Raw genomic sequence first — 27,369 nt, 5'->3', positions numbered from 1 at the left:
TTTAAAAACAAAATAATCCGTCACACCATAGTTTTAGTTAATTGTATTACATGTGTGATTTGATAATATATATTTAGCATTCTATGCTCTCTTTTCTCTTCACCACACAAATAAAAGTTTTTGTTAAAAAAAGAATATATTTTTGAAAAACTTGTTAATTTTTTGTCAATAATTAGGTGCAACTTAATTAAACGACATATTATGGGTTTTGAAAGTTTGAAATACCTGTGATGTATATGAAAGTTTGGTTGCATTTCCTGACCATTTAGTGAAGAAAGAAAATTAGGTTTTTAATTTAAGCAAAAAGTTTGCTACAACCACCTTTCTTTGTGTGAAGAAGCTTAGGCATATTGTATTATAGGGTAAAGAATTGACAATGGAAGCTGGGGCAGGTGAAGAGTTGTAAAAAAGGTGCATGCAAATATGGATATTTACAACAACCAATAATTGCTCATGGGTGCTCAACTCAAAACTTCAAACTCAATACTCCACTTAGACACCTTTGTATGTCAATGGTGTTCAATATGAAGAGGACATTTTGGATCTGTTTTACATATTTGAACGATCTCAAAAGCAGTTTGTCGATATCTTCTGATGTGAGTGAATTATTGACTATATTTGTAATAACCTTCAAAGTAAAGAAAGACTACATAGGAAAAAGAAATTAAGAGAGAAACAATGTCGTTACTTCCATTTATTGTAATAATATGAAATAAGGTAAACGTTTTCATCGATATATACCGAGAACCAAAAGATTTTAAGTTTAAATATTTTCCTTTCGATTGTGTACTATTAAACAAAAATAGGTTTTAAAGAATTCAAGAAATAGATAATTGGTGTTATAAAATATGAAAGAGCATATAAATATATAAATTGATTCACCGACTTCGATAGACTTGGACCAATTGATTGGAAACCTTTCCTTTTTTCTTTTTCCTATTGTTATAGCATTAATTATTTTAGCCTTAAATACAAGCTGCAAGGGAAGGGGTTTGCTGGCATGGCATTTATTGTGGCCCAAATTTATAATCAAATTAAAACTTAGCATTGACCCTAAACTCCAATCTCCAACCTTTAAATCTTCGCACATTAACAAATTCCTAAACGTTATATTGTTTTCTAATTGTTAAGTAAGTAATACTCCAAAAGAATAATAAGTAAATGAATCAAATTGCATTAAAAGAAAAAAAATAAAAGTAATACCCAATCAAAACTCATCTTCTTTCACCCCCAAAATATCCTTTGAACAGTTATTAATAACTCTGAAGACTAGAAAAGGTATAGTTTCAATTGCGGAAACTTTTTCAATCAATAGAATATAATATGCATAATATTCTTAAAAAATTCATCCAATTTATGTAAGCAATAAGAGTTACTTTGAAGGGGCAGTAAAAGGTTTAAAGAGAGTTTTAGAAGACCAATTGGTAGAAGTCTGTAGTGTGGTAAGCAATACAAAATCATAACAAACAATCCATGAAAGGGTTATTGTCACAATGGCCCAACACATTTTCCTTTTCCTACTTAATATAGCATTCATTTTCATTAAAGTGATGTGTAAATGTCCACATCTAATTTGCTTGAACCATAGGGTGAAAGACTTCCTTGTTTGCCACATTCTTAACTTATGAATCACTTTCAAATTCGCAAACACTTCCCTTCTAATTAATCGTTTAATTCATACATTATGCAGTAGTACTACCAACGTGATCAAGTACTTATGCCACCTTTATTTCTTTCTTAAATCTACAATTTTTTTTTTTGAAGTATATGAAGATTAGAGATAAATTAGACCGAAAAAAAGGGAATACTAAGCAAAGGGTCAAAATCGATAAACGTTGTCTAAGTTTATAAATTTTAAATTTGGAAATAAATATAAAAAATTAGACAAATTTTATTAATATAGTCCAACAAATTTTACTATATTTACATTTTTTTAAATATTTTTCTAAATAATAATATTTTAAATGTAAATGTTATATTAAAAAAAAAAAATTGTGTTGAGGTGTAGTGGTTTTGGAGCTTCTGCTTTGTCTTTTATTGGGCCACTTATTTTCATTTCAGTTGTGAGTTTGGGCCTTTTGTCCGTCGGTTGTGCTTTTCTAATGACAAACTTTCGTATCTAAACCAATATTTTCTAAACAATTTTAGTCTTGACTAATCCCACAAATCATTCTCCAATAGTTAGATTCAAAAACTTGCAAGATTTATACTTATGATGTTTATGTTTTCTCCCCCAATCAAAAATCTATTAAACATCTAATTTTAGAGATGGTTGTAGTAAAAGGTTAAATTTTAAGTATTATATGTTGCTGAACTTAAACTAGTAATTTTCTTAAAAACCTATTCAAATTTGAGTAGCAAGTGGTAGTAATTATTACACAAAAAAATGAATTAAGAGTTTTGAGAGATTTGAATGGAAATTGAAACGTATGGATTTCATGTTGAAGTAATGAGTTGTGTCGGCAACACACACACACACACACACACACCTGAAATTCCACACAACAATCTATAATTATTGTCTCTTCAATTCCACGCCATGTCGCCAATTATATAATATGTATAACACATTACGCCAATCCACGAACACTTCTCAAACATTTTAATTATTATATGTTGATCGAAATTTATGTTTTCCTTTATTATTTCTGAATCCCCATATCTTCATTTTCTTTAAATGCTGTGTTCATGTCATTATATCTGTTTTGGGGTTGGAGATTTTTTAGCAAAGTAAAAATAAATGTATCATTTGAATCCTTTGTTTCATCCAAATTCAAAATTGGAGGACTTAGGTGACCGGTGATTTTTGAATTAGTTAAAGATGACATTAGGTATCAAATAAAAGAAGAAGAAAAGTAGCCTTAACTGACTCTTTTATTGCTTACCTAAAATGGATAAAACTTGGGCGTTAATACCTCTGCATGTTTGACCCAAGCTATCTATCTAGGTTAGGTACATACTTTATAAGACATCACATTGAATGATAACGTTGTGACATGATCAATCCAATATGCCATAATGCATGGAATGGAACCCTTCAATAACATTATTATAATTAGTGATTTTCAATGTGTGTTTTAACTATTTACATGATATTGTAAGACTTATAAACACTTAAAAAATGGATCCAAACATATTTTTAGCGATGTTAATAACCACTTAATATATAATTAATTTAATTAAATACCATATAATATATTATTTAAAATCATAAACGTAAGAGAGTCCATGAATGTTAGATATAATTTTCTGTTCTTGTGAACAAATGTTAATCATTGGATATAATTTCAACATTGGTAATCAGTTTTAATCACGACCCTACTTTTGATTCATACAATTAGTTGAACCAAAATAATGCAAAGCAAAGATTAGTATAGAAATAATACAATGCATGTGAAGAAGTTAAAAAGATGATGAGAGTTTTTAGGGTGTAGATAATAATATGGTTGATGGAATTGATTTGGGTAACATTCATAAATAAGTAACGTCGTCGTATCATCTTGAATGTCTACCCTTTTCTTTTTTTCCTAATGAGTGGGTTTGGTATTTGGTAATAGAAATGCATTTAGTTTTTGGGGGAAAAAAGTGAAATTGTCTAATTTTGAGGAGTAAATAATAATGTTGGATGAATTGCATTAAGTAACATCCATAAATTGACCATATCGCACTATGTTGAATGTGTATATGTAAATTGTAATAGATGCATTTAGTATGGAAATATAAATTTGATGTGTGTGAATTAATAATGTTCTTGGAATTAATTTCAAAAAGTAGGATGGGACACGCAGTAGAATAATACGCCACTTATTCTACCGGAAATTGAAGACCACATATATATATATATGTATTAATACATTATACATTATAGTGATAGACTTTAATGTTTCTTCTTTTTTGACTGCTTCGTATTTGTTTCATTCATTATTAATTTTTCAGATCCACAAAAAGCCCCACAAAACCCAAAGCAATCTGCTTCTTTCGTTTTCGTACCCTATTTTAATTTTGTCTAAACTTTAAAAAAGAATGGAAAATAAAGTGAGTAGAAAATCCGCCATTCACGCCAACACTCTCAATCAATCACAGCCACCCATTTCAAGAAAAGTTTTATATAATAAAAATGAAATAAATCAGCCAAAAGAAAAGAAATTTAGAACATGCATTGCTTGTTATTCATATTTGAACAAAATATGAATGTGGTTTGCTATACTAGTTATGTTGACTTGATATATATATATTTCTAAGAGAACAAAAAATTATTTGAGTATTTTTAGTGTTCTTTTATTAGGCTCTCTAGTTGTTGTCCCACATAGAATTATTTAGACTGATTAAGCATCACTTGATATAAAAGTACAATATTTTATCGAAATAAATGAAACCAAACATTTAGAAAAAGAAGATATAAAAACTTATAATTTTGGTAAGGAAAATACAAATTTATCAAATGATTGTCTTAGATAATGGACCATCTCCAAAGAAAATCAAATCAAGAAAAATAGTAAAGTTGACAGTTAATATAAAGATGCAAAATTAATTTCCAAAACAGGGTTGAGATATTTGTGACATACATACATACATACACATATATATATATTATATGGGATTTGTCCACGCACACTAATTTCAAAAACCCTAATCATTAAAACTAGTGCAAGGTTTATTGAGTTGAAAGAAAAAGCAAACAAAAGATATCAAAAGAGAAAATATTTTGCACCCATATTCTCTCCCATCAATTATCAAATTTGATAACATATATTTCAATCCCCACAATATCCCTAAAGAAAAAGAAATTAAAAAAAAAGTGCAATTCTGGCTGTTCCCATTTCTCCTCCACTGCCTACAATTGGACCACCACCGTTAAGTGTCCGGCGGCCCCATTGAATTTATCACTCACCCTCCCCATCATCTTCTCCAATTACCCCAATGAAATCGGAAAAACACAACTTTTCATAGATGGTAACATTTTTTATGCGGGAGAAATGCAATTGCCCAAAATGCATGAAACGATCTATTCTATTCATGTTATGGGGGTTAATTTTGACGTTGATCCAAGCCACAAATTAAATGGAAGACAAGAGAAATATGATCTGTCATTATTTGTTACCATTCCCTTTGAGTATATATCAAACAGCTTGGCGAAAGAGACGAAAATGGAGTCACGGATATGGTGCGGTGCGGTGCGTCCCCTTATCTCGACTAATTTATGGTATAAGCTTTTGAGTAGGTATGTTTTAAGCAGCAATATGGACCACCAAACCCCCCATATATATATATATATATATATACACTTTGTAAATTTTGGACATATGCATTCATTGCATCATATGACTCAATAACTCTTCCCAAAGTATCGGTTTCTAGGGACACCTTTCGCTACTCACTAACAATATTTCCTTTTCATTTGTCTACATCTAAAAATTAGAAGATTAAGCTTTTCTATTAAAAATATACCATTTTGGTTTCTTTTTCTTCCATTTTAGTTATTGTTATACTCCAATAAATCTCAAATTTCAGTCCCTTTCAAAGTTAGTTTGTTTTCATAAAAATTGGTTCAATAACAATAATAGTAACTTTTATTAAAAGAAATATAACATGTGAATTCGTGTTTTCATATATTCTAAAGTAAAAATAAATTTAAAGATCAACAATAAAGAAAGAGTAAGGATTAAATTTAAGAGATTTTTGAAAATATCTAGAAAAAACAAAATTGAATATGGTTTATGAGATTCAGATGGAAGAAACGTACAATTACTCTCTGCGTCAATAATAGAGGTAGGAACACATGATAATTAAAACAAGGAATAAATATATCTCAATTATCGATCAGTTATGGTTATAATAAACTATCATCTAATTATTTCTAAGAGATTATTAGCGTAAGAATCAAGGAAACATAAACAAGAAGCTACGAAACGAACAATGTACATTTATTTTATTGCAACAACCCATTGATATAATGGAAGCCAAAAACATTTTGTATATCATTTTATATATCATATTGTTCCAGACCTCAAAAACATAAAAGATAAGCAAGTTACCACTTTAACCCACAAATATATATTTATATATAAAAGTAAAAAGCAGACACTAAAGATATATAATTTAATCTTTGGTGGACTGAGGTTTTTGGTTTTGTGAAAAAGAAGCACAATTAAATATGAAGTGAATTAAGCAAACGTAAAACTAGGAGAGAAGGAGATATAGAGTTTGCATGCACAACTAAATTAAATATATGATTTTTTTTTCTCTTAATTTAGAAGTGGAACGAACATTTATGGCACGAACTCATCGGGTTCCTCCTGAAATTCTGCTTCATCATTTTGATTCTGATACCTTCCCATGGAATTACCGTACTCGTATGAATTCCTGTTGTTGTTGTTGTTGATGTTGTTCCCGAAATAGCCCCTGGATCTGCTGTAATGGTGTGGCTCCCTGTCGAGGTCATAATAGTACTTTCCATTCTCCATGAATCTCGTGTCGCTCATTCCTTGTCGTACCATATTATTCCCATTGTTGTTGTTGTCGCCGCCGCCATTGTTGCTGTTGTAGAAGTTGTCGTATTTTCCCTGGTCGTACAGAGGAGTTGTAGTGTAATCATCTCGGGAAAGGCGGGTGTTTTGGAAGCTTTGTCGTCCGTTGTCGTAAAGATCCTTGTTGTAGTAAAACGAATTCTCGTATGGCTTCGAGTTGCTATTTTCAAAAGTTTGGAAATTGTTGTTGTTGTTGTTGTCCTCGTAGTTGTAGTACTCTTCTGACTCAGATTTGTAATTAGAAACGACATCGTTTCTGAATTTGTTATCGTTGTTGTCGTAGGTGGTGGTAGTGGTAAAAGAGCGGCCGTTTTCGCGGCTATTGTCGGAGAAGAATTTGCTGTCGGAATTAGGGGGGAGCTGACCGGATTCATGACCGTATAGACCGTAGCCGTTGTCTTGGGTTTGAGGGATGAAATTTGGCTGCTGATCTTGTGGGGAAGTGGTGGTTTTTTCTGGATTTGTTAAAGGATCAACATTCTCGTCGTTGGGGATTTGGGTTTCTTTGGCATCAAAGTTGTTGTTGTTGTTGTTGTCAACATTGTTGTTGGGTATTTTGCTGAAGAAGTACTTGCTTTCTCTTGCATGGATTTGAATGAATAGAAGAGTGAGAATGAGAATAGAAGTGAATAATTTGGGTGAGGAAGCCATGAATGGCTTGGCTTGAAAGAAGAAGCTAAGGACAAGCTAAGAGAGGGATAAAAGGTATTGTGTGAGTGTTGTTTCAACTGTGTGTTGTGTTGTGTTGTATTGTGTTGTGTGTATAGTGAAGGAGAGTTGGGAAGGGTAACATTTTATTTTATAGGCCTTTTGCTTCTCTACTCATTAGGTACAAGTGGGTTGGGGGAAATTTTGATGTTGGTGGACCCTACTCTTTACAGCTACTTGAAAAAGTCGTTGTTTTAATTACCATTTCCATTATCTTAATTTCCTTTCTGTCATTTGTATTTTGTTTAGGTCATAAATTCCAATCTTCAATCGATAAGTTTATAAATGGATAAATTATTTTAATTGAATAATTTCAAAATATAATATGCTCGAGATTTAGCATTTCGTAAAAGATTTTAAACTAGATTGTAAGTACTAAGTATAGTTTTTACACGTTTTGAAGAAAGAGTACTACGTGCTACCTATGTGACAAGAGGAAGAAGTAGTTACGCGTTCTTGTTAGACAACGCGAGGAAAAAAAGCTGAGTCTTGATCAAGAAAAGGAAAGAAAGTTGAGCATTAATCTGGATTAGTCAACAAGTTAAGTGTTAAGTCAAAGTTAAAGCATGATTAGAAGAAATATTAAACCTGCATGTTTAAGTCACAAAGAAGGAGTTTGACAAGCGAAGATGAGTTTAAAATGACTAATATGATTTTGAGATTAATATAATTAAATCTTGTAAGCTCAAACAAAATATTATAAAGAAGTGCTAAGATTAATTTCTATCAAAAGAAGGTTCGGATACGAAGAGGAAATTGTAAAGTCATGTGATAATGTCCATAAACAAAACAACTACATTTTCTTTTTTAAACAGCTGGAATTTTTTTTAATAGTTGTAGCAATATGATATATATATATATTTAATATTAGATGGTAATTACATAAGTAGATATATTTTGTTTGAAATATTTTTTATATTTTATTTAAACTAATTATTACTATACATTTTTATATTTAGCAAACCTAACTCAATTAATATATATGTACGAAGCAAAGAATAATAACCATTAAAAATTTTAATTGTGGTGAGTGAAAAACCAAAGCAACAGTGTGGAGGTAAGTTTTAAGTTTGGTGTGCAAATAAAGTAATGCATAGTTGAAAGGTAACCGAAAATTCTGAGTGGGCAACGTAATTATTGTTGATTATGAATTGAAAAATTGTGATTATTCGTTGATTAATTAATAAGGAAAGATGAAATTATGGTTTTATGAATGGTTGTGTTATACGCCTTTTAAAACCAAATTAAAGTTTGATTAAATTGAATATGCACAAATGTTGAGACACTAATGAATTATTATGATTAATAAACAATAAGTTCATAGATATTTGGATATAAGAAAGAGTGGAAGGGAAATTAATTATTAGGCCGTGCGGTGATTCCTTTTTTTGCTACCCTTGGAAGCAAAGACCAAATGAATATTTAAATTGAGGGAAGGGGTAGAACCTTACACTTTTGTCTCTCTATTTTTATGTAATATTTTAAATGAATATGGGCTAATTTTTATGTGGAAAAAGAAAAAGAAAAAAGGAAATTGAATTGGTTTTTCAAAAGGTGGATAGATTGGAAAGAAATAAAGTGGGATTTAGGTGAAGTAATTGATGTTTGGGTGTTGAAAAATGTTGGAACCTAAATAATAATAATAATAATAATAATAATAATAATAATAATAATAATAATAATAATAATAATAATAATAATAATAATAATAATAGAGTTGTTCAATAAAGCTTTCATTTTTATTTGCTACAACTACACTAATACCAAATGCTACCTCTTTTTAACTACACCTAAAAGTGAGGTGTTCAGGGTGCTAGTTTAACTTCTTACCAATTCTAACCATCATCAATCTTCAAAAGATCTTCATTCATTAATACAATATCAAATATTTAATAAATACAAATGTTGTTTGAATATATTGAAAAAATCCATAAGGATGTTGTATGATTTTGGTTAAGTGTGTGTATGAGAGACATACAAAATAGAATCTCATATCATGTTTTGTCTACGAATATTTAAGCTAATACCGAGTTAGAGTAATTGCACCGTTGATAAGAGAGATGTTGTCGATCAAGTAGTATGCTTGGAGTTTTATTATCCTTTGGGTAATATGTTTTATCGATCGTCCTTAGGAACTTGCATTCTCTTTTTAGGTCTAATGGGTTAAAACGATAAGTCATCATGTCATTTGACTTTCGACAATTTATATTAAAAATTTGATAAATGTTGGTTCAAACCCGATTATCTCACTTGGTATATTTAATTATATAAACTAATTTACATTAAGATTCTAAACATTTAGAATAAAATGTTCAATATTATAAGATATTGACTACTTAAAAGATGAAAATCGACTCAAGTATATGTATCTTACAACTAATATAAGTTTAAAATACAAAGAAATACGGATGATTATACGTGTGGGTATATATAGAAGTAGATTGAAAAAGGAAATGTGTGGTAGATTAAGAAGTAGGATTTGGGAAGAGAGAAAAGGAGTAATGATGTGGGGATTGTGGGACAAACAAAATAATAATGGCATTTAGTGAAAGGATCATGTGCCCTTTAATTCCAGAAGAGACCAAAAGGATGGCCTTGGCTATGGCTAAGGCTAAGATACCCATTGGCTTGGCCTTATCAAACAGCTCACTGTGCGATCAGGTCCCACACCCACGCGCCCTCCACCTTCTCATGCGCGACTCCCGTTTTGTATTATACCCCCAAACCCAATCTCCCGCCCCCACCACCTAATCTTTTGACCTTTTCCACCTTCGCCACATTCATCCCTAATTTCTCCAACACACCATCCAAAATTCTCCCTAAATTCTTTTTCCTTTCTCCCTCTATTTTTAAATACAACCAAATAAATTAAATTATTTATTAATATTACAAAATAATACGATCTACTTACGATGAACTATAGTATTTTCTTAATAATTTTAGATTATTCATAAATAGTACGATCATCGATCAAAATAAACACACGTACTATTTTATTTTTTATATCTCACGTTACAGTTTTAATTAATTTAGAAAAGCTCAATGACATCCTCAATTGACCTCGTATCCAATGAAGAAAAAGAAAGGGATATTTTCTCATAATATTTTCAAACCTAATATGAAAACAGAATTGAAGTGTTCAAAAGGGAAAAAGCTGGGGAGTGAGTACAAAGGAAAGTTCCAGAGGCTTTGTACAACTGAGTCAATACTTCGTAATACCAAAAGAAAAAAAAAAGAATCGAAAAGAAGAAAAATTAAGAATAGAAAATTAAATTAAAAATAAAGAGAAAGTGAAAGAAAAAAAAAGGTTTAAAGATATATTTTATTAAAGGTAAAGCTCCAACTGCTACTCTAAACTTAAATCAGCCCTTTCAAAGATAAATAAATTGTTTAGAGAGAAAAAAAAAAAAAGAAAGGAAAAGAGAGAATCAAATCTGAATGAATTTACCTTTTGAATAATCAGTATAATGGAAGCTATTATCAAATAGACAAAATCTTTAAGGCTAACTTATGAACAACAAAAATATACTAAATTTTACTTAAAAGAAAGCTTTATGTAAAACAAAGATGTTTCTGTCATAAACTTTGCACTAAATTCATCATTTAAAATTCTTCAGAGAGAGAAAAAAAAAAAAAGAAAATAGTTTGCAGCATTACCTATGCATTTTTAACGACTTTCATGTTTGAATGTGATTGGACTTTAAATGGGTGCACACGTCTTTCGTATATTGAACATTAAATTGTTAGTAAATAATATTGTAAATATATAATTGAATGTATTTATTATACTTTAACTTTACATTAAATAAAGTGAGGAAAAAATATCCATAGACACAAAGAAAAATGTATGCTTTTGTTTTGTTTTTTTTTTTTTTTTATTTTAAAAATTGGGGGTGTAGTGTATTGAGAATTAGGATGTGATTGTCAAAGTTAGTAGTTTGACAAATTAAATGGAGTTTGTTGTTTTCTTGAGAATTAATTAAATGAAATAATGTGCGTGATTAGCGGTGATTGGTAAACCACTTTGTTTGGAAATTAATAGAAACATTAAAGAAAATGAAAAGTTAGATATTAGTCTTTTTCTTTTCTTATTATTGGCAATAAGGAATAAAGTGAAAAAAACAATAAAATAAAGTTTTAAAGTGAAACAAAATAAAAGTATCCAATGAGAAGGTTAAATTTGGGTTCAAATTCCACCTCTCCATATGCCTACTTTGGCACTTGCCTTCTTCGGTCAATCTCTAGCCTTCCGGTGGCTAACCCAACCCCCACCCCACCCCCACCCCACCCCCAATTAAAATATGTCTCATTTTTAAGCACTGTTTCATACATTTACGTGTTTACCTGTGAAATTGAGACACACTGTTTGTTTGTTTCTTTTTTTCTTTCTTTCTTTCTTTCTTTCTCTTACAACAATTGTTTTATCCTTTCTTCTTTGCATTTCATTGCTAGTGATGGCGACAATGACAATGTATGAAGTTGTTTTTATTCTTTGCATGGTAGTTAGTGAAGATAAATAGTCTTTCAAAAACAGTACCAGTACCAGCACCAGCTAAATGTAAAGAGTAAGAATGAGAAAGTGAATTAAGATTGGAACTAGAAGAGAAAAGTGGGGCAGAATAAGAATAAAAACAAAAAAGCTAGAAGGAACTGAGCAAGAGTTAAAAAAGTAGGTTGAATTGAACTAAAAAGGAAACACGAATAAGATAGTGAGCTACTAAGAAAACAACTACACTGAGAAAATGAACTAAAACTAGAACCAGAGAAAGAAAAAAATGAAGGAAAAAAAAAAGCAAGCTAATTAAGGATTAGTAATTTTGTAAAACCAAAAAGATAAAAATAACTCTAAATTAATTTTTTCCAAGAACTAAGGACATGGAAACAAAATTGAAAAGTTTATGAAGCAACGCGAGGAACTACTTGTTAAAGCATATGGATATTATCGAAATTATCTAGTAATTTATCCACTTATTCCTTTTGTTGTTGTTTCTTTCCTTTTCCTTTCTCTTTTTTTGAGAAAATGTTGAAGAGTGATTTGACCCAATTAGGAAATTGAACTTATTGCTTATATGGGATGAAAAGTTATTTTCTTTGGCTCTTGTCTTGATCTTAGACTTGGGGATTTAACCATTCAATTGTGGATAAGGTTTTCTTGCAGATGGATATATATATTATATTTAGTGTTGTAGCGTTGTGAACAATCCAAAAAATAAATAGCAGTTGCAATCACGCACAATTATGGAAGTTCAGAATAACCACACAAACACGTTAGTTTGCATTCAAAGTTTTATGGTTCCTTTGAATCCCTCTCGTCGCTGCCATTGCAGCCCAAATTGAAAGCTTTCTTTAGCTTTGTGGGTCTCTCTTCAAATTCCATTATCCCTTCCTTGTGCTTCCAAACAGACACGAATTCACAGCAAACTCGAAACACGATTTGTTGTCTTCTCTAGTTATTGTTTCTTGCATTTCTCAGCCTCAATTACTTTTCAGCCACACGCATTAATGAAAACAAAGAAACCCAGAACTTTATATCCCAACTTCTCTTTTACTTAAACGCTCTACATTATTCAGCAATTAATAAGTTACTAAAAAACAGAGGGCCCAAACAATCAATTTACAACAAAAATTTCAGATTTGTCTCAATCAGTGGAAGAGAATGGATTCCACAGAAGTAGAGTAAACAGCAACATATTTGGAATCATAATAGGGATTAAGGGATGAACATCGCTGCCGAGACGTTTTCTTCTGAGCCTCATTCTGGCGTAGTTTATCCTCTGTTCATCGTCCCACTGAGCAGGGTGGACGCCCTTAGCGAGAATCAAAGGCGGGGGGAGTTGATAAGGGCATTTGGATCGCCAGGAGGTTTTGGGGAGGCCGAATCGGGAGAGTTTTTTGAGGAAGAGGGAGAAACCCCATTGGAGGTGAAGTGAGAGAAAGGGGAAAATCGAAGATTTAGGGCAGAGGAGAGGAGGGTAGTCCCAATTGAGGTAACAGGGGATCTTGGTGGCGATGAAGAATTGAGAAGCGAGAGGCGGAGCGGTGTCGGGGCAGAGTAGTATGTGGGTTAGGGCTTGAAGCTTTTGAGACCACGGTGTTTCTTCCATTGTTTTCTTCATCGAAAGAAGAATTGACTGCATCAGATGAGGATTAGAGATGGAGATTGGAAATATTGTTGAGAGAAGGCTTCGAGACTTGGGGCTTATTGGGCCTATGTGATACTTGGTTCTTATTGGGCCTATGACCCTATTATTTTTGGGCTTAATGACTTAGCTTCAGTTTTTTGTCTTGGGCTTTCACAGTTTTGGATCCGGAGGAGAAGAGGACAGGCCACCGATTTTGGAACAAACCATAGCCCACAAACGAATTTTTATGTAAAGTTATGAGATCAAAATTTAGACATTAAAATAAAATCTATGATTTCCCATTTTCATGGATTTTTATTTGGAAAGATGACCCCATCTTACTTCAAAAGAAAAAGAACCCCATGACTTGTGACTAGTAACTCGCGTGGTGATTAAGAAAACAATTAATTCTTAATTTGAATCTAGCATTGAAATCATATAAACATATATTAAAAACATGTTTAGCTGAGTTGTAATCTGTATGCACTTTCTTTCTACTCTAGAGTAGATAAAAAGAAAGAGAGAGAGAGAGATTAAGAATTTAAGTTTTAAGATAGAAATAGTTAATACCCTTTTGTTTCACTTAAAGCTTTGAACTTAAAAAAAGCAAGTAGATGATTTTATGGTTGAGTTGTTTTTATATTGGTCTGTTAAATAGACAACAATATTTTGGAGAAGAAAAATGAATCAAAGCCATTGCAAAATGCAAACCAATTTGATAAAGAAATAGAAAAAAAAAAAAAAAAAAAAAGAAGAAGAAGAAGAATAGAAATTGTGTGACGTGGCTTTCCAGAATGAAATGATGGAATTCCATCTGGAAGCTTCCACAGTGTTCTGGATCTCTGTTGTTCTTCCAGACTCATCCTTCTGAACCCCTTTTCTACGCCCCAACGCTTCTCCTCTCCACTCCAATTTTCCCAACTCCAATTACGATTCTCTCAAAGCTTTAACAACTCTACAATTCTAGCTTCGAACTTTTTGCAGATTTAGATCAACAAGAAGTCGAAGGAGGTGCAGGTTCACATGGGTGTAGATTATTACAAAATTTTGCAGGTAGACAAGAACGCTAAAGACGATGATTTGAAGAAGGCTTACAGGAAACTTGCCATGAAATGGCATCCCGATAAGAATCCCAACAATAAGAAAGAAGCCGAGTCTAAATTCAAACAGATCTCTGAGGCTTATGAGGTAAAGTTTCCCTTGTTTCTATCTCTCTCTTTCGATAGATTAATTTATTGTTTCGGTTTTTGGGTTCTGAAGATTTTTTGTCGATCAATGAAACGAGTTTGTTGTAGGAATTGATAATTGTTCTGGTCGTTGTCTCGAATGCTAATATATTCAATTGTGTTGAAATTTGTGGCAGGTTTTGAGTGATCCACAGAAGAGAGCGATCTACGATCAATATGGTGAAGAAGGTTTGAAAGGTCAGGTACCTCCTCCAGGCGCCGGTGGTCCAGGTGGAGCATCGTTTTTCCAAACTGGGGATGGACCAACGGTGTTCAGATTCAACCCTAGAAATGCCAACGATATCTTTGCAGAGTTCTTTGGATTTTCGACTCCGTTTGGAGGAATGGGCGGCGGCGGCGGCAGTGGTATGGGCATGAGGGGCGGTCCCAGGTCATTTGGTGGTGGCATGTTTGGGGATGATATGTTCGCTTCATTCGGTGATGGCCAGCCGATGAGTCAAGGACCACGAAAAGCTGCTCCAATTGAAAGGAGATTGCCATGTAGCCTTGAAGATCTCTACAAAGGCACCACCAAGAAGATGAAAATCTCTAGAGAAATAGCTGATGCTAGTGGGTATGTGCTTTCATCTCCATTCTTCGCTTGTTTTTCCATGGTTTTGAGTTGAAGCAGCTCCATGAATAACTCCTCTTTTTTACTCTATATGCAGGAAGACATTGCCTGTGGAAGAGATTCTAACGATAGAAATCAAGCCTGGTTGGAAAAAGGGTACGAAAATAACATTCCCAGAGAAAGGGAATGAGCAACCAAACGTGATACCAGCAGACCTTGTTTTCATTATAGATGAAAAGCCACACAGCACATTCACAAGGGATGGAAATGACTTGGTCGTTACAAGAAAAATCTCTCTTGCCGAAGCCTTAACAGGTTACACAGCTCATATAACCACACTAGATGGAAGGAGCCTAACCATCCCAATTAACAATGTCATTCATCCAGATTATGTGGAGGTTGTACCAAGGGAGGGCATGCCAATACCAAAAGAACCCTCCAAAAAGGGGAACTTGAAGATCAAGTTCGATATCAAATTTCCCACATACTTGACTTCAGATCAGAAATCGGGGATTAAGAAACTTCTGGCGTCCTAAGACTCTGCCGCTTGCTTCACTATTGTAAAAAAAAAAAGAAGTATCCTTAAGGGTCTGTAATTGTAATCGTAATGCAAATCTGTTTAAACGCTGTACTCGACGCTTCCTCGTGTTTGAGGTATGGCAACACGAAATAACTATAAATGTGCATACTTGAGCACGAAAAGCTGAATTTGAGCTTATTATAGGTGTTGAGCTGTGTCTTTGCTGTTAGTAATGTTTCTGTTGGTAATTTTTTTTGAGTATAATGATTAAATTTTGATAGTTCATATTGTATGCGTGAAATAAATAGAAAATTTAATAAATACAGAATGGCTCTTGGAAATAAAACAGGGCCAAGTAAAATTTCAACGATTCTGCAGTGTGATCAAGTCATAAGTTCTTTCCCCCCACGTAGAACATCTTGTAGCAACTATAACTTTACAAATTTTTATTATCAAATAATCTAAAGATAGGATGATACATTTTCCAGTAATAAATTAGGCTAAGGATCTTCTAGATAACGTCAGTCATGGGGGATCTAAAACTAAAATATATTTGGTTTGGGGAAAACTGCTATTTTGTTCCCCTGTACACAAATTCAGCCGCTAGTGAAGGGTATCAAAATTATGCAGCTTCTTAATGTCTGATATTTTATTTAATCACTATAGTCGTCTGAAACAGCGGATTCTCCTCCACCATTGTTGCCTATCCTATTTGGTGAACAATCCGACTCCTCGCTGCTATCAACATCTAATTCCTCTATATCATCATTTCCTCCCTCTTCGGTGCCATTGTAGTCGGATAAATCCACATCCTCATCACTACCTATCCCTATATCACCATTCCATCTGTTGGAAGTACCTTCAAATCCAAACTCCCAGCCCCCTTGCTCATATCCAACTTCCTGGCCATCGTCGGAGTCCATCTGTTCTACGTTGTTTACATTCTCTTCATTCTCCTCATCTTCCATCATATTCTCTTCGTCTTCCATCACATTCTCTTCGTCTTCCATGTCGACAAACCTATCCATTTTTTCATCCTCCCATTCCCCAAGATAATCTTTTGGGGATTCATCTATGTTCTGAGTACTACTACTAGGCACTAGCCCTGACAATCCTTCATCTGGAACGCTCTTCTCAGCCCTTCTTTTCCTTACCGTACGGCGGCCACGTATGCCCATAAGCTGAGTTCCTTGTCCCAGCTCTCCCTGTCCTTGATTCATCTTCTCATTACTCTTAACATTTTGCCGGACCCGGCCAGATCTGGATCCATTAACTTTTTTCTGCCACTTCCTACGGCGTCCATAATCTCTACTTCCTCGACCGCGTTTATAGCTGTTCCTCAAACCTTTTGGATCGGCTGAGTTTTCGTTCTTCATCAGATCATCGTAATCCAAGTCATTTAGTTTAGTCCGTTCGTCATTCTTAACCTGGGCATATCTGCTGGAAAAGTTCTGCAAGGAGACAAGTACATAAGTTCTAAAGTCCAACAAGGAAGCAATAAAAGAAAATATAACTTGCTGTTATAAACTCCCTAATAAGGAAGCAATAAGAGAATGCAACTTACTATATGTTCTCCAAGTTCCTTGTCCTGGTCAGGCTCTGGTTTCTCGCATCCAATATAATAAATTGAAGCATCTACCTCACAAAGCCTTAAACCAACAGCTGCACTAGTCCGTGGAATCCATGGTAATGTAAGTACTGATCCAATATCTGCGGGATCCCGTATAGCATTCCCAGAGATGGAACATGAACTTAGGTGCTCGTCAGTTGTAGTGAAGTCTGATTTTAGAAAGTCTCGCTTAATTACACTTTCAAACAGGGTCAATATCTGTAAAGTTCAGCAACAGGAGATGGTGGTGTTAAAGCGTCATCCACCCGAAAAATTGTGAAACAGAAAACTAGAAACAATTAGAAGATTTGATATAGTTCAGAATCAAATACAAAGATTAGACGCAGGCAGCCTTTAGGAATGCATATTGCAGGGTGCATGTTAAACCCTAAACCAGAATTTAGATAGCAATTTCAAGTTCAAAAAATAAACATGGATGTAGAGTGATGAAAAATCAATCAACCAGTAAATTCAAGCGTTTAGTTGATGTTAAAAATACAACTCAGAAATGTTAACATAAGTTCCTATTGTCTCGAGCATATGGTAACAAATTACTTTAGTAGGTGGAGGAAGATGGTCGTGACACGAGTAACCCAGATTTAAGATGCTGGCGGTGGTTTATGGAAGTAAAAGACAACCAGTTTAGAAGATCCAAGGGTTGGAGGTAGGCATATAACAATTGTATCGTGAGCTCAGCATTTGAAAATGCAGAAATACCTGTAGAAGCTCCTCAATAGATGATGATAATTTCATCCTGGCACCCCACTCTTCCCTATGTTCCGTCCAAATTGATTGAAAAGCTTCTAACGGAACATGTACCTGTGAAAAAGCAACTCTCAATGATATGCAGGTCCCGTAAGCAGTAGAGGCAACCAAACTGCAGGCATTAGCCTTTAAATCTAAAAGAAAAATACGAATGGTTACTGCTTACCTCAATGAAAGCTAGGAAAGCCTTGAGCAACCTACTTTTGAGGGGAAGAGATGCATCTAAAAAGTGTGTATCCAAAGGGCTAGACTTCCTTTCCCTCTCACAGTGACGTTTATGTTCTAGAAAATTAATATCATTCCCACCAACGCCAAAAGTTTGATGGCACGAAGGACAGTGAGAACGTTGAGAATCAAACAAGCACAGACAAGAATCACAAATGTCAAACAGTGAAGTGCATCTTTTTTCTCCAAATTTCATGGCACATAGCGTTGATGTGCTAAAGCACTCTCTTAACATCCACCTCTGCAAGTCTTGATACCGTCTAAATGCAGTCTTCTTTTCGTTTTCATTTCTCCCAAGCTCAATTCTGAATGAAGATGATGTTACCATTGTATCCAAATTTAATCCGCAAACAGTACTGCTAGGACTGTTAAAACCAGTGGTGCAATCAGGACTAGAACTTGAATAATCATTTTCATTTTTAGGAGTAATTCCACTCTGAACCATCTCATTGGCACACTGCAGATTCCTCCGAACATTTTCCTTAAATGATGTCTCTATCATTTGCAACATTATGCGTAAGTGTGATTCTCTAATCCCACGTGTGTCCAAAGCCAACGAAAGAGCATCAAAACCCTACAAATAAGAGGGAGCAATTAATTTCAAAATTCAAAGTATGGAGGATGTCAGAATCAAAACACAAAGGGTTGAGCCAAAAAAAAAACAATGAACAACAAATAAAATAAACACCACCTTTTGAGAGCTACAAACAAGAAAAGCAGGATCTTATATAAGATAAACCAAACACCAAAAAGACATTATGTCTACCTCTTCAGAATCAATAAGCCTCCACTTTCCATCGTACATTTCGACAAAGATTCTCCCAGAACCAGGATCATTGCTTGAAGAAGATGCAACAAATTGCCAATACCGATTACGCCTACGATCTCGACCAAGAGGCAAAGATCTGTATGTGTACATTTCTTCAGCTCTATGGGCAATATAAGATTTTAACTGTGAACGTGACCTCTTTGAAGCATGTCCACATTGCTGAGCCAAGAAGTTATCTGGACCTGGGAAAAGATCTGGCACTAAAGTACCCCTCTCATTAGGCACACTACTGAGGTTTTCTGCAGTGCTTGGGGTTGTTTCATTGTTCTTATTGTCAGCAACAGGAAAAGGGCTTTGCCCGCCATCCATAGTTGAACCGTTGAGTTCAATTTCCACCTTGCTTACTATATGAATTGGAAAATCAGATTTAGTAATGATCTCTTCTTTTAGGCGAGATTTATCAATCTGAGCCTCAGTCAACATTTGCTTCTTAACAGCATTTGCAGCTTCCAAGCGATCCTATAGAACCATTGTTACCCAAATCAAAATCCTCCAATAGAAATGAATTGAAAACATTTAATAACTATCATGAAGTTCCATATATCAACAATCCAGAAGTAAGTTTACCTCAAGGACAAGGCGAATAGAGTTTCCTTCATTTGCAATGCTGGTCAAGACAACAAGGGCATTCAAGCGCTCCTCAACACTAAGATCATGATATTCACCTTCTGTAAGTCCTTGGATCCATGATTCACCTTCCTTGCTTTCATCGATCTCCATATTTTCTTGATCAAGGTCACTGATAGCAGTCTCATCAACAGCAGCATACTGCTCTGTAGGTATGCTTAAATATTTTGTGTCCTTAGAGCCACTTAGAGGGAATGGCAATACATCTTTGGTAATATCATTTTGTAAATTTCCAGCAATATCATGACATAAGTTCTCATTCTCAACTCCTAAGTTCACATCTCCTTTGTTAACATCTTCATTCACCAAGGAAGTCGTCGCTATATCATCAACTTCAGGATCTTCATCAACATCATCACATTCAGATTCTTCATCTCTTTCAACATCATCAGCATCTTCTCCAGCCAAGAACCCATTCTGAAATACCTGAATTTTCTTTCTGGCTACAGAAAGTATCTCCTCAGCATCATCTGGATCCTTCCTATAGGGAGCTCGTACCCGATATGTGGAAGGAGCTATTCTTTCAAAAAGCTTAGTATCCCTTGTCAAAGCAACAGAAATGGAAGCCTCCGGTGTTTTGCTTGTAGACAGATCTCTAAGTCCTGATCTCTACATAATTGACTTGTATTAAGATTCGACAGCATAACAAAGTATATCATCAATATTCTCAGTTAACTTTAATATTAGGCTCACCTGTATCTTCTCTGCAAGTTCTAGTACTGTTAGCCCCTCGCTGCCTTCTAGGGAAAGGACATGAAAAGCAGCAAACTTGACAGTTCCAGGAGTTAGCCGATGCCTAGATCTCCGAGGAGCTAACAAACCTTTTTCTTGCATGATAGCAAATGCATTTTCAGCTGCTGAACCATTGCGTAGAGTAGAAACTACGTCCTCACCGCATTTAGCCTACAAAACAAAAATAACTCAATAAAAGAAAAGAATGATAGTCTTATTTGAATATGAATGTTCTTGCATGTACTAAAGGAAGGTCAAAATTAATAATAATGCAGGAGTTGTATCTACGAACAGGCATTGCCTTGGATCTAGAACATGCAGCTGATCCAAAGGATTGATTTTAGATATTAACAATAAACAGAATAGCTCCTTCACTATCTACAGTAGCATCTCCCAACTTCATTGTTAACATTGTTAATTTGGGACAATGCATTTTCTAGTAATTAAGTACAAAAATTAGAGAGTTCTATGTAATAGAAGTAATTGCCCATTGCTAAAGAATTGAAAAGTAGACCTCATCTTTGCTACGCATTTCAGACATTGCCAAACTCCTCTTTTTCAACTGAGGTCCATGTCCAGCTGATAGTGCTAATTGTCGAAATATTTCTGGCCATGTTAGTGGGTTTAAATGCTTCTGCCAGTTGCAAATGTCAAACCCCCACGCATATGCCTGACACAAAAGAATAAAGGTCAGATGGTTCCGATAAGATTCAGAGAGACCCATCTTATAATATACAAATGATTATTATTATTCAAATGATTACCCCTTCAACAATCTGCGGATGTCCACCTCCAGAGTTGGCAACACCGTTCTGGTTCATTCCCATTCCAGCAGAAGGTGTTCTTGCAACATCTTCAATATCTTTTACAATCAGTCTCAGAAGGGAAATGTGAATCTCAGCCAGCAATCTCGAATCCTAGTATTGAATTTAAGAAGGGTGTCAAAGTGGATAGGAAGTGAACTTAAAAATATTTAACCGGGGAGAAAATGCCCTGATCACTTACATAATCATGAAGAGCTTGAACAAACTCATCTAGAGTAAAGGGCCACAGCTCTAGAACATCGGAAAATGTAATAAAAAATCTCCAGACCTAAGAAACAAACTCAAGATATTTAGGTCACATTTCTCCTATCGAAAAGATGTTCCAACAACACTACCATGCCTCTTAAAGTGCTCATTGAATTATAAAAAGGAGGCTTTGAGATGTACCATGAGAAGGTTACCAATGTTCTCCTCTGAATTGACCCAAGGCTGAATGCCGAAAGGTTTCTTCAGTTGCACAGACTTGGGTGGAAATGCACCAAGATAATCTGGAAAACAAGATGTCAACAGCTGACTGTCAGATTCAGAAATTTACAAGATAGAGAAAAAATGACAATAATGATAGTAACAATGGTATTAATAGAAAAGTCAAGGCTGACAAGATTAAGAGTCCTAAATGTCACATATCATAAGAACAAAAATTATCTTTTTACTTTGAGCTTGCATGCACCTTTGACTATCCCTAATGGGAATAGTTGCTAAGAAAACTCATAGAACATCAAACTCTAGGTAGGCGGCCATCAAGGTTTGAATCATGTCCTTCTAAGCCCTCTATTATTTACGTAGTTCTTATTTGTGTACGAACAGGAGCAATCAATCTGATTTGTTATTTTGATGAAGTAATGGGTATGCTAGTTTCAAAAATACGAATTAATTGGGCTTTGAATATATACTTCACTCATTTTGGACATACAAAGAAATACATGGAAAAGGAATTGATATTCTTAATAAATACAAGCATTTGAACTACCAAACAAGCAGCGCCATTAAGTTCACATGACTGGCAACCAAGTATGACCTAATCTTACAATATTTGAAGCTAAAAAACAATGCAAACCTCGGAAAGATTCAAGGTTCTGCAAAGTGTCGTGATCAAGACTTAATATGGAGGATAATCCTTTGTTCGCAGCAGCTAGTTCCATCAGTTCAAGCTGTTCATCCTCAATAAGCTCCATAGACTCGCGGGCAATTCTACGAGCAGTAGCCTTCTCAATAGCAGCTTTGCGCCTCACAGCTTCCTTTTCTTTGCGAATAGCTTCTTTTTGTTTCCTCTTCTCAGCCTAAAGTTAAAGTAAATAATAGTTAGCAAGGATAAATAGTTACCTATTTTAGTAATTTCTGTAAGAACCCATTAGCTAAGGAGAAACAAACACTTGAACATGCTTAACCTACCCTCAAATACTCCCTCTGCAGAAACTTTTCCCTTCGTTCATGTTCACGTCTTTCCTCACGCTTCAATCTCTCAGCTTCACGTTGCTTTTCTCGCAGTAACCTCTCCTCTTCTCTTCTTCTTTCGCGATCTTGCTTTTCCATTTCTTTCCTCATTCGTTCTTCATTCTACCAACAATGAAAATTATTGTTGGTAAGTTTCTTTCAGTTTTTCTTAGTAAACACAGGGTACATATTGTAAAAAAAGTCTATACTACAAAATAAAATAATAGCATAATTATTTTACAAAAAAAAAAAAGAATAGATGAAAGAATAGAAACCTTTTTCCTCAAAATATCTTGTTTTTCAAGCTCTTTCCGCATTCTTATTTCGTGGGCTTCAGCTTCTTTACTCAAACGGGCTTCTTCACTCTATGAAGGAAACCAAAAGAAATAAGATAATTTGAATCCACGTTCAAGTATTGCAGTATCTTTTGAATGCTTAGGAATACCTTGCGTTTCCTTTCCATCCTAATCATGACATCGTTTGGAAAAGCATGCCCATCAGGCAACACATAGGAATTTTCTTGTCCAACAATTGTGTGTTCAGTGAACTGAGAATTCATTCTGATACTTGGATAAGAATCCCTTGGAGGGGGAAATACATTTTCTTCAGCAGGAGATGAAATTGTAACTCCCTGCTTCTCCTGTTGGGACATGTGACGAACCCTTGAGACCTGACTGTGGTAATTATGGCTCCTGTTCAGCTGTTCATGACCATGCACAAATGATGGTGTCCTGGCTGCTGAAACCTCACCTAAAGAATCTGGATAATGCAATTGGGAAACTGGACCATAGGCATCAGCTCTAATATTAGCCTGGTCAGGCATAAATGGATATTCAGGGAATCCTCTTGCAGTCACCTGCATGAGAATTCAATCCATTTCAAAACATGATAAACCAGAAAAATTAGAAGGAACACAGTGAAATCATTGCCTAGTAAATATATTAACTCAATGAGATCGATCAGATTGTATACAAAATTAATTAAAATGACTACTTCGTTTCCATTTTCTGTTTTTAAGCTCCTTTGAGATGGACTACTTGTTTCTTAATGTGTATTCTTCCATTTTGTTAAGAGATAATATACATTCAAACATGACGTATATTTTATTTAAGAGGCACATAATGGTAGCAGTTAGAGGTAGTTTTAGATATAGAAAAACTTATCATAATGAATAATTGAGATGGAAAAAATAGAAAAACCATGAGCAAAAGATTTAGATCAGGATGAATCACCATGTCATTGTTGGGGTTTTTTTTTTAACAAGAGACAATTTCATTGATAGATGGAGTATACGTCATGTCATTATTGGTTAGAAATGCTGAAGTGTAATAAAACAGCATATTCAATTAACAAAATAGACTAACTTTATTTGATTTTGCATCCCGTTGTTCATATTTGTCCCCATAATGTCCAGATCGCTTCTGCTGTTCTGCCACTGTAATCACATGTAAAAATATGAGCTGCAAAATACTGTTATCATCGAGAATACTGTTGGAGTTTAGCATCAAGTCATAGGGTCATACTCAAGAAGATAACAAAACAACATTTTAGGAGGAAATCTAAACATAACAGAACATGACTAATGCAAACAAATAGATTTTTTAAATATACTTATCCATCACACAAATTTTTATAAAAAAAAAATTCTCACCAAATAAATCAAAACCACAATTGAACTTTACAGCATCAGATGGTAGTCTATCTTTACTTGCAAAAATAAAAATGCGTTTGAACTGGAGAGATGCTTTTTTACTAATGTTAAACACTCCTCAATTTTTTGACAAGGAGTAAGCTAAAAAGTAACACAAAGAGCTTTCCTGTAAGGCCCCTCACATCAAAACCAAAAAAAGGATGAAGCCACAACAAATGATTCCTATCCCAAGAAAAAGAGAGAGCGAGATATCAGAAAAACAACCCATCTAACCAATAGAGACCATTTGAGAAACTAATTTTTCAAGAGTTCCACTTTGCGCCGTCTTGGAGTCCCTCCGGCCACCAGCAAGTTAATAATCGTACTCAACAAGTCGCAAGTACCTTATACCACAAGATTCAGGTTCTAAAGGAAAACACTGAGTGAAAACATTAAGCCAAGAAAGCACTGTTCTGTTCAACTGGGTTTCCTAAGAACATGACCCTCTTAGGCTCATCTCTGTTGATACATCACTTCAATTAACCATGCACGACCCTCCCTCCTCAGATCCCTCCGATCCAACATAATGTCTTTCATCAGGTAATGTAACTATTTCGCTCAGGTTACTGATGTCAAGAAATGAAGATCAAATAAATTTCAAGCAAACCACCTACTCAAATGCCGTCAATGCCCATGCCATTTTTTCAGAATGACCTTGTTAAGAAAGTTCAATCCTAACTAATCATAGGTCCTTTAGAGAAAAATTATGCAAGCAAACCCCTTCTTCCTTATAAGATCAACAATCATCAGCACCATTTCAATAATGAAAACTTGATCAAGAGTCTACCTCCAAGCCACAAAGACCCCTCATACCACTCTCAGTCGGTTGGGCAACTCATAAGAAACACTCTTATAAAGGCCGGTAACTAAACTAATCATCCCAAAATCCTTCAAATAAGATGTACCAGACTTCTTTGGGAAGAGTAATAAACATTCCATTCATAGATGAATCAATGAGGCCCCTCTTATAAAATTCTTGAAGAACTCAAACTAAGTCCTCTTCCAAAAACAAAATCCTTGGAGAACTTTAAGGAACTCCTCAACCAAAAACTGTTAATTATAATTCAACCTTCAGGGCCAGGTGCTTGATTCTCATTGCTTATCAAAATGCTATTCGACTTACCACAACATTCGATGGGCTGCGTCTAATGCAGGAGCACCTAAACATACTGCATCATCAGAAATAGTACTTTAAGTAGGACACGTCTCTCTTTCAAACTATTAAACCAATACTCGACCAGCACGAGAAATTAAAATGCATGCCTCTTCTCTTCGTCCTCGTCCTACACTCCTGATTCATGATTATGGCAATTGAAGTTCTTTAAGTAACTCCTTAGGTAATTCTAGAGCTTTTGTCCTATGTATCTTCATATAAACATATATAAACTCATTTCTAAAATTAAAAATAAATAAGATGTCCATATACATGAAGCCGCAAGTTTTAAACTTTTAAGAAAGGTTTCATAAGAAAATAAATAATAATAATAATAATCGGCCATACCTATAGGTGCTCCGAAAGCATCAGGTGGTAATGGATCAAATTCAATCCCAAGAATAGGTCCGTCCTCCCTCAATGGCTCACCTAACTGCGACTCCACACAAGCAATAGCTCTAAGTTCCATAGCAGAACGTGAAGTTTCATAATACCTTCTCATCATTGGCATATCATCTCCAACACTTCTAGGTACCGCATTACGCAACCCAACATCACCAAATGGACTCGAACCCGACCCCGACCCTGAAGCATAATCACTACCCGGCTCAGCCACTACTCTCAATTCGTCAATGGGAGAATCAGGCAACGCCAAGGGGGGAGCAGGTAGCACCTTTCTGGGTTTCTTGGCCGGTTCCTTCTTGTCCTTCAACCTCCTGTGACAAAACCACATCTGCAATTGCCGATCGGTGAGGCCCAATTTCTCCGAAAGTTCAGCCCTTGTGGACTCCGATGGGTAAGTCTCCACTGATCAAATCAACCAAAAAGAAGAAGAAGAAAAAAAACCCAGTAAGAAAACGAGGAAAGAAGACAAAAACAAATTCACAAAATTAAAAGAAGAAGAAGAAGAAGAAAAAGAAAAAGTATATGGACGAACAAGCATAGGCTTTCTCGAGGGTTTCAAGCTGAAAGGGAGTCTTCATCTGGCGCTTGGGCTTGCTAAGACCCTCACTTGAGTTACTAATTTTGTTAATATTATCATTATTGAGGTTGTGATTCTCGCCGTCGGAGGCAGCAGCTTCCATCGAAATCGAAGATGAAGATCGAAGGAAGAAGAAGAAGGAAAAAAAAAGGAAACCCTAGAATCAAAAACGAAAAATACTCATCCAAAAACAAAATTGAAAAACCCGAAGCAATGAAACTACGAATTCCCGTTTGCCCACTTAACCTAAATACCGTAATAGTCAAGGAACAGAAAAGCAGTATAGAATAATTATCATGATATGGAATAACAAAAAATAAAAATAATAAAAGAATAATAAATGATGAGAGAAAAGAAAGAAGAAATTATAGGAAAAGGCAAATTCAGGAACAAATAACCAACAGTCTCTTCCAACTCTAATCCATCCTTCCCTAATTCTCTTTAATTTCTTTAATTTCTTTGCTTAAAAACGCTTTTTAATGAATGTCAAAACAATACTTTTTCTTTTTATTTTGTTTCTTACTTTCTTTTCTCTCTTCTTCTTTTTTTTTTTTTTTCTTTCTTTAAATAAATTAAAATTTACCACCACTCACTGCTCCTCTTCCCATGTGCTTCTTCTGAATTTGGTGAACTTTTAAGTTAGCTTCTTTCTTCCGTATATATTTTTTTTTATTTTTTTTTTCTTCTTCTTCTTCCCACCATTTACTTTTTTAGTTTTTATTTTTTATTTAAATTTTAATGTGGTGAACGAGAAGGAGTTTCTTATTTCTATGCCCAATTTCCTTCTTCCATGAACTTTAGATTGCAAAAAGGGGCTCCAAGTTT

The 27,369-nt window shown here is 34.5% G+C and overlaps 4 protein-coding genes across 4 annotated transcripts; 1 reads left to right on the top strand and 3 right to left on the bottom strand.

The window, feature by feature from the left end:
* Positions 1-6,031: 6,031 nt before the first annotated feature.
* On the bottom strand, positions 6,032-7,323 carry LOC103485307 (protein E6). The gene has a single exon (XM_008442858.3). The coding sequence runs from the start codon at positions 7,176-7,178 to the stop codon at positions 6,270-6,272; it is 909 nt and encodes a 302-aa protein (XP_008441080.1). The 5' UTR covers positions 7,179-7,323; the 3' UTR covers positions 6,032-6,269.
* Positions 7,324-12,738: 5,415 nt separating this feature from the next.
* On the bottom strand, positions 12,739-13,372 carry LOC103484499 (uncharacterized). The gene has a single exon (XM_008441591.3). The coding sequence runs from the start codon at positions 13,370-13,372 to the stop codon at positions 12,875-12,877; it is 498 nt and encodes a 165-aa protein (XP_008439813.1). The 3' UTR covers positions 12,739-12,874.
* LOC103484498 (uncharacterized) lies at positions 12,872-15,959 on the top strand. The gene is made up of 3 exons (XM_008441589.3): positions 12,872-14,545; positions 14,721-15,157; positions 15,252-15,959. The coding sequence occupies exons 1-3, from the start codon at positions 14,381-14,383 to the stop codon at positions 15,688-15,690; spliced, it is 1,041 nt and encodes a 346-aa protein (XP_008439811.1). The 5' UTR covers positions 12,872-14,380; the 3' UTR covers positions 15,691-15,959.
* A 49-nt stretch (positions 15,960-16,008) lies between these two features.
* LOC103484497 (homeobox-DDT domain protein RLT1) lies at positions 16,009-27,107 on the bottom strand. The gene is made up of 18 exons (XM_008441588.3): positions 26,500-27,107; positions 25,911-26,369; positions 24,084-24,154; positions 23,165-23,575; positions 22,995-23,084; positions 22,678-22,842; positions 22,343-22,565; positions 21,673-21,773; positions 21,467-21,553; positions 21,226-21,378; positions 20,976-21,131; positions 20,423-20,632; positions 19,670-20,338; positions 19,040-19,561; positions 18,215-18,847; positions 18,001-18,102; positions 17,239-17,502; positions 16,009-17,125 (listed from the first exon to the last, which is right to left on the bottom strand). Exons 1-18 carry the CDS (start codon positions 26,645-26,647, stop codon positions 16,328-16,330), a joined length of 5,262 nt encoding a protein of 1,753 aa, XP_008439810.3. The 5' UTR covers positions 26,648-27,107; the 3' UTR covers positions 16,009-16,327.
* Between the last annotated feature and the right edge of the window lie 262 nt (positions 27,108-27,369).

Source organism: Cucumis melo, chromosome 8 (genome assembly GCF_025177605.1).
Source record: "Cucumis melo cultivar AY chromosome 8, USDA_Cmelo_AY_1.0, whole genome shotgun sequence".
NCBI lineage: Eukaryota > Viridiplantae > Streptophyta > Magnoliopsida > Cucurbitales > Cucurbitaceae > Cucumis > Cucumis melo.
Note: the sequence above shows the minus strand (reverse complement) of the source record. Positions and strands in the feature narration are given on the sequence as shown.

Bases quoted from the DNA above. Each gene is read 5' to 3' on its own strand.
- LOC103485307 (XM_008442858.3), bottom strand. From the start codon at position 7,178: ATGGCTTCCTCACCCAAATTATTCACTTCTATTCTCATTCTCACTCTT.
- LOC103484499 (XM_008441591.3), bottom strand. From the start codon at position 13,372: ATGCAGTCAATTCTTCTTTCGATGAAGAAAACAATGGAAGAAACACCG.
- LOC103484498 (XM_008441589.3), top strand. From the start codon at position 14,381: ATGGGTGTAGATTATTACAAAATTTTGCAGGTAGACAAGAACGCTAAA. The intron at 14,546-14,720 runs GTAAAGTTTCCC...AATTTGTGGCAG, and splicing joins AGATCTCTGAGGCTTATGAG to GTTTTGAGTGATCCACAGAA. The intron at 15,158-15,251 runs GTATGTGCTTTC...CTCTATATGCAG, and splicing joins GAAATAGCTGATGCTAGTGG to GAAGACATTGCCTGTGGAAG.
- LOC103484497 (XM_008441588.3), bottom strand. From the start codon at position 26,647: ATGGAAGCTGCTGCCTCCGACGGCGAGAATCACAACCTCAATAATGAT. The intron at 21,132-21,225 runs GTAATCATTTGA...CTTTTGTGTCAG, and splicing joins ATCCGCAGATTGTTGAAGGG to GCATATGCGTGGGGGTTTGA. The intron at 17,126-17,238 runs GTAAGTTGCATT...GTCTCCTTGCAG, and splicing joins AGGAACTTGGAGAACATATA to AACTTTTCCAGCAGATATGC.